The sequence below is a fragment of the Quercus lobata genome, chromosome 12 (genome assembly GCF_001633185.2).
Source record: "Quercus lobata isolate SW786 chromosome 12, ValleyOak3.0 Primary Assembly, whole genome shotgun sequence".
Lineage (NCBI taxonomy): Eukaryota > Viridiplantae > Streptophyta > Magnoliopsida > Fagales > Fagaceae > Quercus > Quercus lobata.
In genome coordinates, this window is record NC_044915.1 from 21,965,768 (window position 1) to 21,987,312 (window position 21,545).

A 21,545-nucleotide genomic window follows, 5' to 3' on the forward strand; every position below is an offset into this window, starting at 1 on the left:
TTTTTTTTGGCAATATATTAATTAAATCAAGTTATACTAAGTTGATTTGGTTGTATAAGAGATTAGGATAAATCTTGATGGTAAATTGATTGATCCTTTTAGATGTATAATACTGATGTGGGCGCTTATTTGAGTCATAACAAATAATATCAAAGTCAACCTAAAAATTCATGTTGCTTGAGGACACTTTAGTACAATACATGTCATGATGAGAACATCAAGAATATAATGAAAAAGATTGTGATACCTCAAATAGTGCTAACATGCTTTGAATCTTGTATTCGGCCTAAATCATCATAAACTTTATAAATGATTACAATAAATACTAAATAAAACTTGAAAAAAAACTACTTTCAAGTAAATTTTTTACCATTAAAAATGAACACTTCAATTCTTTTATTCTTCTTTTGATAATTTGATAACTCAAAGAGTGAAGATTTAAACCAGAAATATCAAGAGTTGCTAACTAGTTGAATTATAAGGTTTTGATAAACACTTCAAAAGAAATCCTCCTTCCATAAACCTAAACCTTGCACCTTACAAAACGACACCCAAACACGCTACATGCCATCTTCACATAAATGATAAAACAACCTCTTGTTATTTTCGAACGAAGTAGAGGATTCCTTACTTCTCTCAAACTCAAAGAGATTAAATTCGGTCCGGTCTTCTCTAATGATAGAATGACACGTAAGCAGTTTTACAGGAAAAAAAAAAAAAAAAAAAAAAACCTATGGCACATAATGACTAGTGTCACAAAATCAGACTTAAATCTCGTTATAGCTAATATTTGGTGTGGTAGGTTTTATTATATTTTTGGTAAAATTGCTTACATGGCATTCTCTCATTTGACAGTGTAAACCCTTTGTTTAGCCCAAGACCGACCGGACCAATTAACACTCTACTTCAAAAGAAGATAGTCTAGTGTTTTTGGAACTCGAAGAAGAAGGTGTGTTTGTACTTTGTTCCTCATGGAGGCAACTCTTCTCAGCTCGCACCACTTCCATCCTCAACTCTTTCCCATAAAACCCACCAAAATCCCAGGTCAGTTTTTGCTTTTTTATGTTCATTTGCGTTTGTTTCCTGATAAAACCAAAGGAAAAGCAAAGTTAAAGTAAGCGAAAGCAAAGAAAAGAAAGGAAAAGTGAAGAAAAGTCTGTAAATTTGTTTCTTTCGTTTTGTTTATTGGACTTTATTATCATTTTTTTTTTCATAAGAAACCAAGAGGGTGTCATTCTTTAGATGCAATTTCTTAAATTTTATTTGGCTTAGTGCTTTTTTTTTCTTTGGCGTGACATGTGGGAATTTTGCTTCTTTGTGTTTTGTGTGTGCGATGATTTTGGTCCAAGAAAAAGTTTTTCTTTTGGATAGTTATTGTTGGGGTTTGCTAAATTTTCAGTTTATGAGTTACTTGCATTGGTTTAGCCAAGGTTGATAATATATTGTGGTGTGTGTTTGTGTTGTAGTTTTGAAGAATTTTTTTTTTTTTTTGATAAGTAACGTAAGAAATTTGGGAGAATTATTAGGATTGTGGATTTGGTTAGTATGAGAATTGTTTCTGTGTATTATCTATTAGAATAATGTGATTAAGCTGTATGTGGCCTAAAAGATTGTTACTTTAATTACAATTATTATTTTCTTTTTGTATATTTGAAGATGTAACTTTTATTGACATGGAGGAGAGACCTTAAGTACAGAGAGTGTGTATGCAAAGCTCTCCTAAAGAATTACATTGTATAAGGTTACTATGAGAAAAATTGTTGCTGTGTTGAATTTTGATTGTGTTCAGAATTGCATGCTGGAGTTGATTTCTGTGCCAAATAGTGTTTCATCTTTGTGAACATTGGATGGATATGGGGCAAAATCCCAGCATGGGACTTTTCACACTAGAACCATTCGTTTTTATATTTTTCATAATATGAATGACAGGGTTTATTGATAATCGTTCATTGTGGGTTGTGTGAATGCACTAGAAGAGTTATACTTAGTCTAGCTCCAGATTATCATTTCTGTCTCTTTTAATTGGCCTTCCTCTTCAAATTGTAAAATTATAAGGAATCAAAAGGGCACATTTAGACATTGGAGTCATCGATTGAAGTTGTGTTACTTTTGGAAGCTTGGGGTCAGCAATCTTTTGTCATCCTCATCTGTTGGGTTGGAAAACTTTTTCTGGAGGTCTCTCTCTTGGAGTGTTTTGCTTCATATAATTAACATGCTCTATCATTTGCTATATCACCAATTGGCTTCACAGTGAATAATAGTATAGCTTCCTGGATGACTTTGGTATACTGAATACAGATATATTTGTATCTGGACTTATTGTGCAACTATTACATCTTAATTACAGGTGGACATGCGGAACGTGGTCTGCAATTTTGTAATCCACTGTTTGCCAAAACCCAAGTTACCTTTAAGAGAAATCCTTTGGAATCCCATAGGAGGCATTTCCTGTTCCAAAACAAGCCTTTCTTCTCCAAAGTGAACAAAAAATTCTGTGTTAATTTCTCAGATCAGCTCCAAAGTGACTATGTGAATGTTGATGCTACATCTACAGCATCTCAAAATTTTAATGTTGTACCTCTGAAGCCTGATGATGGGGCAGATACTCTTAGTTTGCTTGAGATTAATAACACTAAGACTGTACAGCACATACCCAAAATGTTTAAAAATAGGTTTCTAGATTTTGTACGGCTGAGTTCTGTCCTGAATAATGCTGCTGAATCATTTTTCAAGAGCGAGATACGTCGTAGGTTATTTGTGACAGCTGTACTAATTATAATTAGTCGTATTGGATATTTCATTCCTTTACCTGGATTTGATAGAAGATTGGTACCTCAAGATTACCTCAGCTTTGTCTCAGGCTCTGTTGGTAAGTTACAAAAAAGAAAAAGAAAAATGTGTACATATATGTATTTATATATATATTTATGATGTCCATATGACTATTCCTATACTGTTTAACACCTATATGATTTGTCTGCCATGAATGAACAAAAACTTGTTTTTGCAACTGTGGAAATTCAATGCCTTCATTTATTATAACTTCAATTTATACATGTGTATAATCATTAATGTTGCTTCTGGCAGATGAACTTGGTGATTTCACAGGAGAGCTTAAGCTGTCACTTTTTCAGCTTGGGATCAGTCCTCAGATAATAGCATCAATTATCATGCAGGTTGCTGCATTTCTTCTGCCATGATACACAAATGTGCTGAATTCTTACTTTATAGGCCCTCTATTAGATATATACTATTCAATATCTGTGCTGAATTTTATGAACTTGATGTACAGGTACTCTGTCATGTAGTTCCCTCCTTAGTAAAGCTACGGAAGGAAGGCTTAGATGGCCATGAGAAGATTAAGAGTTATATGTGTGTCTAGTTATTCATCTCAAGCAGTGAGCGAGTCTTTGCTACGCAATTTTGTAGTGTTTGTTTCGTAAATGTATTTTGAAGATTCTCAACCCTATGAATGTCTCTTCCATTTCAGATGGTGGATGTCTCTTGGCTTCGCAATATTGGAGGCTGTGATAGTTGCTTGCTACTCACTTCAATATTCAATTTACGCAGCTAGTCATAGGTAATTTGCTGGGAAGAAATCATTTTCAAAAATGTACTAAGATTTCAATTTCCTTTCACAAGTTGGAAGTAAAATGCTCTAAAGATGATTTGACAATACATTTTCTTTCTGATATCAAAGATGTTGGGTTGCCTTATCCACTACTGCACCTAGCATGTCTTAATCTTTGTTTTTTACTATATAATATTCTTCTTTCTAATTGATGGTTGGTATCTATGCTATATTCAATGCACGCAATCCTCAAACTATAGTATGTGTATTAATTTTGGTTACAGTTAGGTGATCATGATACCATAGTAACAAGATGATTATATTTTTATTTTTATTTTTGCTTACAAGTGGGGGTGTGGGGGGGGGGGATTTTAACCCAATTTCTCCACCATTAAAAAAATGGGCTGTGCCACCGAGCCAGAAGGTTCTGGGCCAAGATTATCATTTATTTCTTTGTTCTTTGAAAGAGATTTTCTTTTAGGGCTTACAATTTTATGGATTTGGCAGGGTCAAGCATGTGATGGTAACGGCTCTTTTATTGGTCTGTGGTGCAATGACTACGACATGGATCTGTGATACCATATCAGAATCTGGATTTGGTAGTATTCTTGACATATTAGTTTGCATTTTTATTGTATTTCTTATACTTCTCTTGTTGTTGTTTATTCACACTATATTTGTGGATAAATCTTAATTTTCCTGTAAAGAAAACAACCAATGAAATTTTTTTGTTCTTCTAGATTACAGGACATTATGTCGAGTATGATATTTATCAAATAAATAAATAATGGGAAACATTTTAGATGCTTTATTTTGTTTAGATTATTTTTGAACCTGTGATTGGCTTTCTTAAGAGTATATGTTCAGTCAATGCTTATGCTAAGAAGAAAGGTTCAGTACTAAAGTTCAGAACAAAAGATTTTCATTTGAAAAACATATATGACCAGAAATTTTCATATAGCACATATAATTATTCTGATGCATGTATTGAACGTGTTCTTATCTAGAAATCTTTTGTATTGCTTAGGATCAAAGAAGTTAGTTTGCAATTATTTTAGGAATAGCATGAGAGATTTTTTGCCTGGGAGGGCTATATAATATTAGAACTCAAATGCTGAACTATGAGAGAATGTATCAAAACATGAAATGTAATGCTACTGTAGAATATGTGATCATTCTTTTCTTTGATAGGGTTTGTGCTACTGTGTGCTTCATTCTCTTCAATATTTGATTTCATTACAGAATCAACTGCTTAATGATTCCTTCAAACTCCTAGCTTCTTTCTTTTTAGTTTTTCCCTTCTGACGTGGTTGTCAGTATTTTTATAGCGGCACCTTTTGTCTTAGAAGGGCATACTGCTGTACTCCAACCAGAAATGCTGGTATTGCCAATTCTAGTTGATCTGGTACATTGGACCTCTGGTTGATTCTATGCCTTCTAAAGATGAAAGAGATAGCCTATTTTCTTGTTTTGTTCTCTTCCATTCCAAAAAAGGAAAGAAAAAGTAGACATGATGGTAACGTACTATCAAGTTTTAGGTAATTAGGAACATTGTCTGATCTTGTATGATGTAATCTTCTCTTCTAGTCTGACCTGTTATGCATATTTCAGGTCAAGGTTCATCTCTAATTATATGTGTGGGAATATTGACGGGCTATACGGAAACATTATACAAAATGCTGTCTCAGCTCTCAGGTTTGTGATAAGAGATGAACTTAAATCTATAAATATTTTGATCTCTGCCTCCCTTTTTCTAGGTGTAAAATAATTTTTGATATTATTCAATCTACTCTTATATTTTATAGTTTAATGAGAGAAGGTCAAGTCTGTCTTTGTTGCTCATGACTTAATTTCTGTTGCATCTTCTTAAGTTCGATGTTTAACATCACAATCAGAGCATGATGTAGCCCTAATTTCAGAACCTCTAATGGAATATTATGTTAAATCCTAACTGTGTAAAATCATTTGTGTAAACTAGTAGTATGCAGTTCAAAATTCAATTACTTAAAAACAAATTCTGTGCCCATACATAGAGAGACAACCAAATTACATGTGATACTTTTAAGATTTTAAATTGACATCTATGAAGCACGGGTGCGTTTCGGGACTCGGGTACGGGTGTGGGACTCAACAATTTTTGAAAAAGAAGGATGTGGGACTCGGCGATTAAAAAATTATTAAAAATATTTTTATTTATATTTTCTATATATTTTTACTATTAAAATATTCTTAAAAAACACATTACTATGCCTTGATTCACAAAACAAAGAAAGAAGAAGGTAAGAAACACATTACTATGCCTCTGAGGTGGGAATTTCGGCTGTTCCGGCTAGATTCAATGCCGATTTCGGCTTGTTTCGGCCGTTTCAGTCATCGGCTGATACGATCCGATATGGCCAATACGGCCCGATTTGCGCCGAACCGGGCTGATTTGGCCAAAATCGAAGCCGAGTTGGTGCGAATCAAGCCGAGTCGGCACAAATCCGAGAAAAAAAAAAAAAAAAAAAAAGCTCAAACGCCGGCACTAACGCGCAGGCAACCGCGTCGGACACTACGTCCTGCGTCAGGCCGTGTTGGACTTGGGTGCAACACCCTTCCAGCCACATCCATGCTTTCTAGATTGACATACATAAATTTATTTTGAAACAATTGGCAAAGTAGAACTTTATAAACATTAATTTACACAAACTCAATCAAATCTATATGACATTTATCACATTTATTGAGATCTTTATTTTTATGGTGTGTTTGGATACCGCTTATTTTGCTGAAATTGAAAAATTATTGTTGATAGTACTGTAGATAAAGGCAAAAATTAGTTGAAATAGTACAGTGGGGCCTATGAATAGTGTCAAAAAGTGCAGTGGGACCCATAAATAGTAGCAAAAATAAGCTAAATAGTGAAATAATTTTAATTTTTAATCCTAACCCAAACGCACACTTGGTCATATGATTGAACCTAGTTTGCCATTTGACTATCATGTTCTTGTAACTGGTATATTCATAAGTATTTCATATAATTCTTGTCATTGTAGAACAGTAATTTAGATACTGCACAATCACCCATTCCTCAATCACCACAAATAAACACAAACTCACAAACAATTACCATTCCAAAGCCATGAAAAACACCCTAGAAAAAAACCCAGATAGAATAACTTCACAAAATTAACAGAAAAGTGAATGACATTGATTCACTATTTTTTTTTTGTTGTGTTTGGGCACAGAATTGAAAACCTTAGGGACAGACAAGAAATTCCAAGCCAAAAAAAAAAAAAAAAAATCCAACAAAGAGCATTATTTTAGAGAGGAACTTCTCACACACAGAGGCTTAGTGTGGAGATGAAAGCTTTATATGGTCTGTTCTGTGGAGAAGGGAAGCCATGGAAGCATAAAGCATTTTTTGCCTCTGTGGACAGAAGAAATCCAAAGAAAAAGAAATCCAACATAGAGAGAGAGCAATGTTTAGAGAGGCAGTTCACACGCACACAGAGGCTTAATGTTGAGATGAAAGCTTTTTGTGGTATTTTTTGTGGAGAAGGGAAGCCATGGAAATGTTAGCATGAAACCTTTTATGCTTCTAAGAAGCATGAAACCTTTTATGCCTCTTTTGGCTTATTTTCCATTGATTGTGGAAAAATTTTTCTGTTGGTTGAGATTTTCAGCTCTACCAAATGGCAGAAAATGTGGTAAGTGTTTTATGCTGAAACATATAGAGCATTGCAGGAAAATATACCTTCAATTTAATTTCAGTAGGTGACAATCAATTTATATTGCAGGAAGTGCTGTCAGTTGGTGGCCCTATGTACTTGCAGTGTTGGGTATTTTCACTGTGGTCACTATGTGGGCAGTTGTGGTAACTGAAGGTTGTAGGAAAATTAAGCTGCAGTATTATGGTTTCAAACTTGCTTCTGCTGCAAGGTAATACCATTGTTTGTCCAAAACTTACCGTCTCTTTCTTCTTAAACAAATATACATTACACAAGTTTTCTTTATCCTAGTTTTATTTTTTTTCCCACAATATTGCCTGATGAGATTATTTTGGCAAGAGTTACTCTATAGTTCTGCCTTTTGTTACCACTATCATATGTTGTATGTTTGATTGCTTGAATATTGACTAATAATATGCAATAGGTAACAAACTAGTGGAAGTTGTCCTAACCATATACCTAAGCATTGTCAGAGCACTAAATTATGGTATCTGGTAATATAATTGGTTCATTGACACTTTTGTTTTTTGGACAGAGAGGACTCCCCAGTCACTGAAGTGGAGCCCTATATCCCTTTCAATATTAATCCATCAGGAATGCAGCCCGTCCTTACTGCCACTTACCTCTTGGGATTTCCCAGCATTCTTGCAAGGTTATTTCACTCACGATTGATTTAGATGATTATATGTGCATTTTGCATCTTGAGCTTGAGAATGTACACCCTGAAAACAGTTGAAGTGTCCTTTTCTCGTTCATTTTTTATGCATGCGTGTTATTAGCTGCCTTGCTCACTGCTTATTATTCAGGCCAGGGGGAAAAAAAAAAAAAAAAAAAAAAAAAAAAAAGGAAAAAGTTCTCTTACTTGTCAGCTGTATTTGTTTTGTAAAGAATTTACTACTAACACAGCTGTTCATTTGGCAGTCTCCTTGGATCACCTTTCTGGGAGCATGTGAAGGAGATATTGAACCCCGAAACTTCTCTTGGTGCAAAGCCTTGGGTTTACTATACAATATATGCGTTTTTTGTCTTCTTATTTAATATATTTGACATTGTAAGTTTCTTCTTAACTTTATGTTCTACACTTCTACTATCCTAGAAATTTATGCGCTGCTAGACAATCTTTCTACAATATATTGTTTTCATGATTTTCCTCTCCTCCAGGATTTTAATCTTCTTTGGAAATCACTACTTAGTTACATGACACAAAAATATAAAGCCAAGTGGTCATTTTTATTTTGTGCTAAAATTTGTGATGGACTCCCTCTCGAAGCATGGCCTCTATGGCTCAAAATATTCTGGACCTTTATACTGTTTGATGTTTGGCAGAACTAAGTGACGATTGGAAGGATTGAAATCAGTACAGCACCTAAGTCAAGCTGTGGTAGTTCATGAATTAAATATAATTTCACACTGGTGCATGCACCTTCTATGTTGGCACAATGTAAATGTGATTGAGGAATGCAAATGAATAAACAAGCTTTTTAAATTTTGATTTATTTAATTACTATATGAATGTTTAGAAATAAAAAGCCATTTCAAACATCATTATCATAATTTGAAACAGAAGTATAGAACCATTAATAATACCATTTTATATCGTTTAGGGTAGTTCTTAGAATGTGAAATGAGGCTATATATCTCTAACCTTGATTTACTATGACATGTGTTTTCACTTAATTGATTATCTCTTTATACTAGTTAAAACAAACAATGAAATTTACTATATTTTGCTAAGCAGCCCCTTGATTTGAAGTCTTATAATCCTTCAGTTTTCATCTTTGTAAAAAGGTCTCTCTTAAATGGTAATTCTGTCCAGGCCAACTTGCCAAAGGAAATTGCTGATTACTTAAATAAGATGGGTGCAAGGATACCAAACATAAAACCTGGGAAGGCTACCATAGAATACCTCACAAAGATTCAGGCATCGACACGCTTTTGGGGTCTGTATTTAAATCAAAGTAGCATAATGTGCAATTTCAACTTTATTCCACTATAAATAGTGGTTGTTGACTTAAATTTTGTTTGTTTGCTTGCTGCTTTTTGGCCATTCCTTTGTGGACATTGCACAGGAGGCCTGTTGTTAAGTTTGTTGGCAACTACATCAACCATACTAGATCATTACTTGCGCCGTATAAATGCAGGATTTGCAATTGGGTTCACATCTGTCTTGATCATTGTAAGTATAGTACTAACTTTAGGCCCTGTAAATATGCATGTGCTCATTTTGCCACACTATCTAGAATTCTAGAGATAGCTTCCTCTGAAAGTTGACTAATGCTGATTTAAATATGTGCCACTTAATGCATTTTGCGAGCATGTTGAAGCTCACAATGCTTATTAAATTACCACAAATATTAAAACTCTAAATTGACTCTAGACTATTGTCAGTTAACCTAGCTATATATGTATATGTTTCGAGCATGTTGAAGCTCACAATGCTTATTAAATTACCACAAATATTAAAACTCTAAATTGACTCTAGACTATTGTCAGTTAACCTAGCTATATATGTATATGTTTTCACTGCTGGAGTTGTAATTTTGACTTGAATGCATCCATAGTCTTGGCACATTAGTTAGTTGCTTTGATTTTTTTATATGATTGTTGGTGGAGGGGGGGGGGGGGGGGGAAGATTTCAATCTTGAACGTCTCCATTGGAAATACTATTTAAGATAAATTACCGAATTATGCCTTCCTTCAACAGTGCTCTTATCTAAATGGTTTGTACAGTTGTCTTATGTATGCAATTTGTCTAATGAGCCTTGACATTTGTTTGTCAGGTGGGTTCCATTATTGAGCTTAGAAGATCGTACCAAGCATATAATGTAATGCCAACTTTAAGCAAAGCTCTAAGACGGTATGGTGTATAACTTCCATACCTTCCAACAAGGCCACGCTTCTTCATCATTGGGTGGTGGTGCCCTTTTTACTCATAAACTTCAAAGGAAATCCTGCCCAGTTGATACTGCCAGATGGTATACAAAAACCCCTTTTGTTAGTTCCAGAGATTCTCCAAATGGTTATGGTTGAGGGAAGCTGATGCTCCTAGCTTCATGGGTGTTTCTAGTTTAGAGGAACAGCTGATGTTGCAAGAAGTCGTGAGTTCAAACCCTATTACATGTGTAACTTATCAATAAAAAGGAAAAGAGAGAAGAAGCTGATGTTGCAATAGGGAAGAGCAGGTTATGAAGCCTCGTTTTTGCTACATGGTTTATGCATCTTTTAGACAATGTTAAAGTCGGAATGAGTTTTAATTAGCCAATAGTTTTATCTAAGCGCTGGATACTTGGGCCGGCATATTCAGATTTTACACACATAGAATCTGTATTGTAACGAATTAGTTATATGTAAATTATTTTTAGTCTTCTTTGTGAGCATCATATAATGTTATGTCAGAAGTGAAGTTCATTTTCTTCAATGGATTGAAGTTGTAATGCAAAAATCTGTTTGGATTTTTTAGAAAATTTCCCAAAAAAGAAGTTGCTCCTTTGGAGTTTTGAGAGCGGTGTTTGGTGAACGTTTGCAAGCAGAGGATATGGGGGACAAAAGTTGATGCATGCAATATCCTCTGCTTGCAAACCTTCACCACCTACGTTTGCCAAAAGGTCATTTTAAACTATTGTGCATCTACCTACGTTTTTGTTCCTTTTTTAAAGACTATGTTTCTATTTTTTTTTTGCATTTTTGGATAAACATGAATCCTACACCATCTTTTTCCTAATAATAAAGTAACAAAAGATAATATTTAATTTTCACCTATAACTCATTTTTTTTGTTCATATCAGCTTCTTTCACAACTTAAAACTCTCTCTCTCTCTCTATATATATACACACACACACACACACAATTGTAAGCACCTTATGCATAAAAAAAGAAAAAGGAAAGAAAGAAAACATATGTATAATTGTGTATTATCAACAAATCTAAAATCAATGGGATAGAATTTTTTAAAAAACATAGAAGCAAATAGGATAGAATTTTTTTTTTTTAAAAAAAGAAAAGAAATGGCAAGTAAGATAGAATTAAATAGTAAATACTATTGTGCATCAACCTAAGTTTTTTATCTTTTTTTTTAAGACTGTTTTGTTTTTGTGATAATAAAATAATAAAAGATAGTATTTGATTTTCACCTAACTCCTTTTTTTTATTTGTTCATATCAACTCCTTCACAACTTAAAATTCTCTCTATATTACACAGTTTTTTGGAGTATTCTTCTTTCTACTACTCTTTTTTTTTTCTTGGTGCTGTATTCTTCCTGTCTCCTTTCCACACTGGGCCCTACAACTTCTGCAGGTATTTTTATTTTTGGTTTTTGTTTGTATTCATTAACCTTTTTATTGTCCCATACTAAGCTGAGTTGGATCCACGTTGCGTTTTTAAGTTTCCTGCGTTTTTCTTTTTTTTTTTTTTTTTTTTTTTTTCACGCCTTTTCCCCCAACAAGCGGTACTGTTTATGTACAGTACATAAACAATAGCCGCAACTTTTGACCGGTCTTCCGTGAACAGTGTATTCGTGCACTGTTCACGGACCCACAAATTTCATTTTTGATCAATTTTTTCATTAAAAATGGGTCCCACAGAACTATTCACACATTTAAAAATTATTTTGCTACAGTGTTTTCAGTTTTCAGTTTCAGCAAAATAAGTTCTATCCAAACAGACCCTATATGACTTTTATCAACAAGTTTTATAGATAGGTTGAAATTCCATGTTTGTGTTGATAGATTATGCTTATATGAAATTAACGGTGAACTTACACAGCCACTGAAAATATGAATCCATTCCCAAAGGAATTATAACAACTGTCCATGGCCTAATTCGTTTTTCTCTAAACTTCTGTCTCTCTTAATCTCAGAGTCATTGCACCTTTTAGATTTAGGTTTTTGTTTTTATTTTTTTTTATTGTTGTTGTAGCCTGTTGCACATTTTAATGATAGCTTATAAAGTTTGAATTTGAGAGCTGTGATGTAATGACATGGAATGTTTTCTCTGAGTAGATTATATAGAAAGCGAAATATTTGTATAATTTATTTTCTCATCACATGATTATTTGTTGTTGACATCAATATTTTCTTGTATATTATATGTTCTATAAGTTTATGACCAAAACTCTGCAACACAGGCTCCATTAGTGTCAGTTGTGTTCATTACTTGCACTCAATCACTTTCATATTTGTGAAATTCTTTGTGAGAAAAGTTGTGCCCCTAACATTATTGAGTCAATATTCTTCCTTTTCTTGCTAGGATGTTCGTTAGAATAGCTCAAATATTTTCGGAGACCAAGTCAAAACCTTGAATATTCAAATCGTAAAAAACTAAATCTTGGAGTAACTTGGCTCTGCTGCTGCTTTGTAGTTTATATATTGCCATGCAAAAACTACACTACAAAACGCGGGGGCCTTGGGCCGCGTTTTTTAACCCGCGGCCATAAAAAACGCGGCCCAAGGTCAGGCAAAAGCCCCGTTTTTAAAAATGTGGCCCAAGGCGAACCTTAAGGCCGCGTTTCATACGCGGGGCCATAGGCAGGTTCTAAGGCCGCGTTTTTTTGAGATAAAAACGCGGCCTAAGGACTTCCGCATTTTATTTTTTCTCAAACTCTTTTTTTTTTTTTTTGTCTTCTTTTACTGTGGCCGCATTTTTAAAATGCGGCCCAAGGTTGAGCCTAAAGCCCCGTTTAAGAAAACGCGGCTTCACAGAACCTTAAGGTCGCGTTTTGTACGCGGGGCCATAGACAGGTTCTGAGGCCACGTTTTTAAAAATGTGGCCCAAGGCGAAAATGTCTTCAAAGCTGTCAACAAGGGTGCTATGGCCACACTTTTTCAAACGTTACCTCTTATAAAATGGCTATTTTATTAAATCAAAGGGCAAGAGGGTTGGTACCAAAAATCGCTTGATTTGTTCCAACAACTCGTCTTTTTGAACGTAATAAACTACATGTTTACGGAATTTGTTTTATGGTTATATTGCATGTTATGTTCCAAATTCCATTTGCTATGTTTGGTTGTCGATTCTCGCTTCATATCACCAACATAAATTTTCACTATTGTAATGAGACTGTTGAATATGATGTAGGCAAAAGAAAGCGGCCAAGCAGTGGAGCGTGCAGATGTTTTCATAAAAGCATACTGCACGAAAGATGAGACTCCTATTAGTAATGAAGTGCGAGAGAAGATTGTAAGCCTATATCATAACCTATTTATTTTCTAATTTGTGCGTGAAATGTTTATAGCAAATAATATGTTATTTGGTTCTTATATGAAAACAGGAGAAAATGAAAGCAATTTTAGCCAACGGGGGCAAACTAGTAGGAGACCATCGCGATGGAATTCTCTGGGCAAAAGATGATGCGTTCGCTCAAGTGATGGGCAAAGAACATTCTGGACGTGTCCGTGGGGTCGGTTTTGGACCAACCCCATCAGGAAGAAGTGGGTCCAACCTTCCATGTGTGCCTGGGCCGTCGTCCACTGAAACGGCCCAACGAATGACTGCATTGGAAAATTCGATGAGGGACCAACTTGCTGACTCAGAGCAAAGGCATCAGCAGCTCTGGCCGAAGCACTGGCCGAAGCAAAGCGGGAGTCAGATGCACGGCATAAGCAGCAACTAGCCGAAGCACTGGCCGAAGCAAAGCGGGAGTCAGATGCACGGCATGAGCAGCAACTGGCCGAAGCAATGCGCGAATCAGAAAGACGGCATCAGCAGCAGCTGGACGAAACAAAGCGGGAAATGGGTGAGGCAAAGCGGGGAATGGATGAAATGGTAGCCTTCTTACAAAAGAATGTCATCTCAAGTTTAAGCGGTTATTCAGGTAATACAAACTTTGCGTTTAATGGCCATAAAACTTGCGTGTTTATTGCAATATTATGTGCTACTAATATTGCATATATAATATTTTCAGGTAATAGCGCTACATCATAGTGAGGACTCTTCATGTATAATTGTTTGGATATTCGGAATATTGTAACTTCGTGGATATTGAAAATATTGTAAACATGATTGTAATATTGTGTCAAATATTGTAACTTCGTGGACTCTTCATGTATAGTTGTTTGGAATATTGAAAATTAATGCTTGAGAAAATTCTTATTAGAGAAAATTAATGCTTGGAAGTCTGGGTTTGACAGGTTTAGAGATATTTTGTATGTTTGACAGGTTTGTAAAAATCTGCCCAGAAAAAGGAAATAAGAAGGGAAAAAAAAAAAACTATAGCCACGTTTTTAAAACGTTAAAAACGTGGCTATAGACCAATTCATAATAAGAATTCGGGGGGCTTAAGCCGCACTTAAAACGCGGCCTAAGGTTATAATTTTGGGCCGCGTTTTAAACGCAGCCCAAGGTTGAACCTTAGGCCGCGTTTAAAAAGTGCGGCCTAAGACCTGAACCTTAGGCCACGGTTAAAACGCGGCTTAAACGAGTGTCACAGGCCATCACAATGGGAGGTATGGCCGCACTTTTTAAACGCGGCCTAAGGATCAACCTTAGGCTGCGTTTTAAACGTGGCCTAAGGTAAAGGCTTAGGCCGCGTTTAAAACGCGGCCTATGGTAAAGACTTAGGCCGCGTTTAAAACGCAGCCTAAGCCCGTACCCTTAGGCCGCGTTGTAAACGAGGCTATAGGACCAGGGCTTGGGCCGCGGTTAAAAAGTGCGGCCATAGGACCATCAGTCCTATAGTCACGGGTTTTAGGCCACATTGTAAACCGTGGCCTAAAAAAACGTGGCTATAGGCTATAGCCACGTTTTTTTGCGATATAGCCGCGTTTTAAAAACGCGGCCAGAGGACCTTTTTTTTGTAGTGCGCTAACATGCCCCAAACAAGTAGGCCTATGTATATACAACCATGCAATAATATTCCCTGAATTCTTTTTTTACTTCTTCTCAGATTAAAGGCCTAACATTCAAATACTGTATATGATCGTTTCATAGAGAGATGTCATGTCGAGTGCAACGTTGAATGATCTTCCTGAAGATGTATTAATGGACATATATTCAAGATTACCCATCAAGACTATCTTACAATTCAAGTCTGTTTGCAAATCATGGTATGATATTATCAAAGATCCTATCTTCATCACCAAGCATGTTAACCTATCTAATCGTAGCAACAATGGCTATCTTGCTGTCACACGCCGTGTTGGTACTTTTGGTGGAAAATGTTTAATATCTTTGTTCTCTTATGAAACATTTCGAGAGGTTTTTAACATAACTATTCCATTTAAAAAGGAACATGGCAGGGTACCTTTTAGAATCGTAGGTTCATGTAATGGTATCTTGTGTCTAAATATTTCTAAAATTGGAGACACAAATTTTTTGTTTAATCCTGTCACTAGTGAATTCAAAGAGCCCCCAAAACCTGATTATCCAGTACACAAGCTTAGTGAAATTGAAATTCTTTTACATATTGGTCTAGGATTTGATTATGATCAGGAAACCAATGACTATAAATTGGTCAGAGTTTCTTATTCTAAGAAGATGAAAGAGTCATTTTATTCAGGAGTTAATGTGTATTCATTGAGGACAAATTATTGGAGAAGAAAGGATACGCTTGTGCATGGAAGTATTGTGGAGAATTCTTTTTCCAATGGGGACTTAAATGGTGCTTTACATTGGAGGGGTGCAATTAGGAAAAAAGAAATAATTCATAACATTATCATATTGTTTAATATTAGAGATGAAGTGTAAAGTTGCCCAATGAATTGAAATTTGATAAAAATGATTTGTACCCTTTTGTAAGGAATGGATTACTTTGTATTGTTGTTATTAGTTCAAGACAACAATATGAACCTAGATTTGATATATGGGTGATGAATGAATATGGGGTGAAAGAAACTTGGACAAAACAATTCAGTATTGGACCTCTCCTAGCATGGAGCTTTGTTGGATGTGGCAGGAATGAAGAACTTCTCTTTGCAACTTCCTCAACAATATTGTACCTTTATGATCTACAACTACAACAGATAAAACCTCCTCATGATAATACTTATGCAGATGTTATGGGTTCAAATTTAAATTTTGTAGCCGAGATAGAGGTAGTCAATCACATTGAGAGCCTAGTCACAATTGAAGGAACAAAAGTTTGTGTCAAAAGAGAGCGTAAAAAGTCTCGGTTTCGGGAGAATTTTATTTCCATTATCTCTGTTGTTTTTATTTATTTTGTAGCTATCCTTGCGGTTTACATTAAAACGAATTGAAATTTGGTATCCAAATCTAATAAATAAATTTTTGTGTGCTATTTATCATTCTGTTATATTTAGTATTCCCCTTTGAAATTATGTTTTTACATGGATGTTTTGACTGTCAAAAGAATGAATTAGTTTGTTTATTTATGTTTATTTTTATTTATTTATTTTTTTGCCATGGCAAAAATATCATTTTAGTCATTATATTTTGATAACAGTCAATTTGATCATCAATGTTAACTCACAAAAGAAAAATGCATACGAGGCACACGACGTGCATAATTAGTATATGTGACATTGATATGACGAATAAAATAATTATGATATGAATATTTAATAAATATTAAAAAAGTGTCATATTAGCATTTAAATTGAAAAAAAAAAAAATATTTTTTCAAATTTTAAAGATAGAAAAAAAATTGTAAGAACATTCCCAAGTGTTCTTGAATTTTTTTATACTTTCTTGGCAATCAGACACAAATCATAATTTCTTTTTCTAAGAACGTGAGAGACTCATTTCATTCTCGAATTGATGTGTACTCATCGAGTACAAATTCTTGGAGAAGAAAGGATAAGCTCGTGCATGTAATTATTGTGGATAATTCTTTTTCCAAGGGGGACTTAAGTGGTGCTTTACATTGGTGGGGTGCATTTAGGAAAAATAAAGTGAACCTTAACATTATCATATCGTTTAATGTTAGAGATGAAGTGCGTAGGTACATAAAGTTGCCTGTTAGAATTGAACTTAAAAGGCTAGGATTGGTACCCTTTTGTAAGAAATGTGTGGGAGGATTAGAAGCCGGGGACAGGAATGAGTGACAAGAGATCAACACCAAAGGAGCACATCTTGGGAAGTACTGTCAAAGACTTCTCAGAGAAAATATGACAACACAACCACAAACCCAAGAAGATTAGAATGCCTGAGGACCTTGAGAATCTTGATACGTCCTTGGAAGGACCGAAGTCTAGTTCTGAAGACCATTAGGCACGCACCGAGGAAAAGATGGAAAGTTTGTCGTCAAGCAAGAGAAGGAAGAGTACAAATAAAGCATCCATCACCTCCACATTCAATGCTCTGCACCCATTTAGCCGGCCGCATTAATGGTGGAATGACCTCTGAACAGTGTCATCACAGCTCATGGCCTAATAGGGAAACCTTTTAATAAGGCCTTGATGGGACAAGTATTAGGAAAAAAAGGCCCTAGCCCTCCAAGTGGAAGGCCATGATACAACTTGGATGACTATATAAGAGAGAGAGATCCCTATGAAGTGGGGGATGAAACATCTGGAAGGAGAAAAAAAGAGAGTGATAGCATTGTAACCCAAGAACTAGTGTAAACCTACACCTCAGACTAAACCCGAGGAGCATAACTTAATAAATCCAAGACCAGTATTATTTAGTTTCCTTGACTTACATATATTCCAAGCACATATTCCAATATCACTAGATTAATTTACTCTAACAACGGTAACTAAGGTTGATTGGCATCCCATCTTTATAAATAAATTGTGAGGTTAAAATTGAACTTACCCAATTTTGGCCCGCCACAGAATGAATTACTTTGTGTCGTTGTTGTTAGTTCAAGACATCAATATGAACCTAGATTTGAAATATGGGTAAAGAATGAATATGGGATTAAGGAGACTTGGACAAAAAAATTGAGAATTGGACCTATCCTAGCATGGAGCTTGGTTGGATGTGGCAGAAACGAAGAACTTCTTTGTAAAATCTAGAATGATGTACCTTTATGATCTACAATGAAAAAAACCTCCTCATGATATTAATTATTTTTTGATAGAGTTTCAACTTATGATGAATGTACTCTTTATCATCGGACTAAGACATCAGTAAGTTTTTTGTGTAGACGAGAATTAAACTCTGTGAGAGTGCTTTTCTTTCAAGATACTCAGGCCCAAGGATCCTGGGCCTAAATGAAAAAAAAGGAAGAGAGGATTTGGTGGACCGGGCCTTGGCTCACCGCAGCTAACGAGCTGTTTAAGAGTCAAGTAGGTGCAGAGAATACTCCTGACATCATACAAAAATGACAAACGAGGATATTGTAGAATGCCAAAATATTAACAACGTAAATTCAGAAGAAAGACAGGATTAGCAAAAAAAAGAACGATAAAGAAAAAGGTGCAGTGGGATCCTGGGAATTAATAAGCAGTATTTTATTAACAAATTGTCTGTTTGATTACAGAAAGCTCACTAAGACGTGATACAAGGTCCAATCAAGCTCAAAAATTGCAGTCTTGAATGGCTATTTCAGCCTTCAAAACTTGCAAAGTTTGATTCCCGTTGAATCCGAGTATGTGCAATAGTGGCCTTTACAGGATATCAGGAGACAGTATTTTGTTCTTCCCTTAGTATTTTTCTTTCTGGATGGATCTTTCTGATGGTTCTTCCTAGAGAGTTTCTTCTCTTTTTTTTTTTGTGCTTCTTTTCTTTTTTTTCCCGTTTCTTTCTTCACGACCCGTCCCCTCCTTTTATAATGGAATTTTTCTGGGTATCCCAGGTTCCTCTGTTTTGCTCTTTTGCAAACAGAGCATGTTCTGTCCCTGTTGCCTTGGTAAGTTCCTTTGCCGTTTTTCCTCATTCTTCCCTTCTCTTGGTTCTGATTCCTTCAAAAGCTTCTGGTCGGTCATCCTCTTTGGGACGTGCTGAGGTATGCCCTTCTCGGTATCCCCATTTCTGGCGTGTTTCTCTTTTCCCTTTCTTTCCTATTTGGGCGGAATCTTGTTCTGCCATCAACGAAAGTCGTTCGTTGCTATTCTTTCTTCCCTGTCCTGGTTCCCCGAGGCCTTTTGCTGTCTGTGCTATGAGAGGTCGTTTTGCGCTTCTTGTTTTTTTCTTCTTTTCCTGTCTTCTTTCTACCGATCTGTCTCAGTCTTCCTTTTTATTTGTGCTTGAAGGGTTCTGGGGATCCTTGCTTCTTTATATTTTTGCCATGGTCTCTTTTGGGATGCTGCTTCCTTTTCCGGGCTTCAGGATCCTCTGGCTTTTCTTTTATCCCCCATGGGTCATCCGTTCCTGTTACTTTTGGGTTTAGCCTGGATTTTTTCTTTTGGGCTTTGACTTGCTCTTCCATTTCTTTTGGGCTTGACTTGCTCTTCCATTTCTTTTGGGCTTATTTTATTGTAACCCCTTTTTTTTTTTGGACCTCAACATTTAGCCCCCCGAGCTCGTGGGTTGCCTGAAACCCACGCGTGAGTGATTTAGGTTTCCTAGGATTCTCATGGTATCCCCCTTTCCTTTGACTTCTACTGGATTTCCTTCCCTTTTAATTGGGATCCCGGCTCTTTTCTGCTGCTTTTAGTTGTCTCCTTTTGGCGTGTTGCGTTCCCTTATCATTATTACCTCTCGCAGCTTCCTCTTTATACGGGACGTGGCAGTTGGGTATTTGAGGTAAAACTCCTCTACCCACTTTTCTCGTTTCCCGTTATCCCTCATTAATAACTGCTGATCACTTCAAATTAAATTTCTTGGCAACTGGCGCGTCTTTCCATAAACTGTTTTTCCCCAACTGCTATTTGCGCCTTTATTGTAGCCGTTTCACCTTATCACTTTGCTTCTCTGAGTTTTTCACTCTGTGTTTCTCTTTCTTTTTTTTTTTCTTCTTCTCCGTTACTCTGGTCTTCTTCCTTTTCGCACTTTCAATCTTTCTTTCTTCTCAGAGCGGGTGCTGTTTCGATGGCTTCTTCTTCTTCTAGAAAGAGGAGAGAACGTACTCCCAGTCCTTCTGAGGGTGAGGGTTCTTCTGGTTCTGCTCCGAGTGATTCTCACGAGGTTACTGAACGTCCGGCCTTTCCTTTACGGGATCCTTGGTATTCTCTCAGCGCATTTTTTCCTCATATATCTCATGGTGAGGCTCCTCCATCCCCTCACGTTTGGATGTTTTCTGGTCAAGCGGGTTTCGCTGGTTCCGCTCAAGTTCCTGACCCTAGAGAGATTTTTGATCTCCAGATCAGACAGGGAATCCGAGAGGCGGTTCCTATTTTCTTTGATTTTGTTCCAGGAAAGATTCAGGGCTGGCCTATATGGGTAGACAAAGAACTGTCTGATGCTGAGTTTGTGGGTCGTTTGGAGCGCGCCGGTATCCTAAAGGCAGTGGCTATTTCCAGAAACCTTGAGGGCTTCAGAGACGCCAAAGGGCTCAGGCATCTGGTACGTCGTTGGTGCCCTTCCCTTCATACTTTTTTCTTTTCTACTGGTGAATTAACAGTCACCTTGGAGGATGTGGTTAATAACTTCCTCCTCCCGGTGTTTGGCGAAGAGAATCCCTTTGATATTGACCTTTCTGGTGAGGATCTCATGGTAGAAGAGAAATTATTTGGCCATTTTGGTGGTCGCGCCGCTTCTTCTGGTGGTAAGCCTGCCAGGATGGGGAGATGGGTGATGACCCTCTCTCGTGAAAAAGATAAGGAGGTGAGGTGGGCCGGTTTCCTGGCTTTTTGGCTTAGTAAATTTTTGTTCAGTGAGTTCCCTGGGTACGGAGTTAAGTCTTCGTTTTTTTCATTGGCAATCAAGTTGGCTCGAGGTACCCAGTATCCTTTGGCCCCTCTGTTTTTGGGTCATGTCTATTCTCAATTAGACCAGCTTCATGGAGATGAGGCTGAGGGTGACTCTTGTTATGCGATCACTTCGTCTCTTCACTGTGCTATCCTTCAGATTTTCATGTGGGACCGTTCTGCAGCTACTTTGGCTAAGTGCAGGAATTTGAAGTTTGTGAAAGACAAGTTCCAAGGATCCCCCGACATAGTGAAAGGTCTTTGTGGCAACTCTACCGATGCCTTTCCCATTATTTTTCGTTGGATCAGCTTGAAGGGTGGTGGTCTCAATCTTGTGGAGTTGTTTGACCAAGCTGGGAGCTTATGTTGGAGATCCCCTCGTGAGTTTGGTCCTGGCTTTGCGTGTGATTCTGTGTTGTCTTCTTTTTTATCTTCTACAGGTAATACCTTTGACTTGCGCCGTGGTGATGAGGGCAGTCTGGCCTACCTTGCTTGCGTTAGCCCTTCCTGGCTTCCTGTGCCTTCTTCAAGTGGCCCAAAATATACTCATTATTCAGCACACCGGGTGCTCCGACAA

General features: G+C 36.5%; 1 protein-coding gene across 1 annotated transcript; it reads left to right on the plus strand.

The window, feature by feature from the left end:
• Positions 1 to 876: 876 nt before the first annotated feature.
• On the plus strand, positions 877 to 10,699 carry LOC115971420 (preprotein translocase subunit SCY2, chloroplastic-like). Its single transcript, XM_031091338.1, has 13 exons — positions 877 to 1,044; positions 2,348 to 2,869; positions 3,088 to 3,176; positions 3,293 to 3,372; positions 3,491 to 3,580; positions 4,079 to 4,170; positions 5,183 to 5,266; positions 7,351 to 7,492; positions 7,817 to 7,933; positions 8,203 to 8,332; positions 9,098 to 9,221; positions 9,351 to 9,457; positions 10,062 to 10,699. The coding sequence occupies exons 1-13, from the start codon at positions 972 to 974 to the stop codon at positions 10,149 to 10,151; spliced, it is 1,740 nt and encodes a 579-aa protein (XP_030947198.1). The 5' UTR covers positions 877 to 971; the 3' UTR covers positions 10,152 to 10,699.
• Positions 10,700 to 21,545: the final 10,846 nt, after the last annotated feature.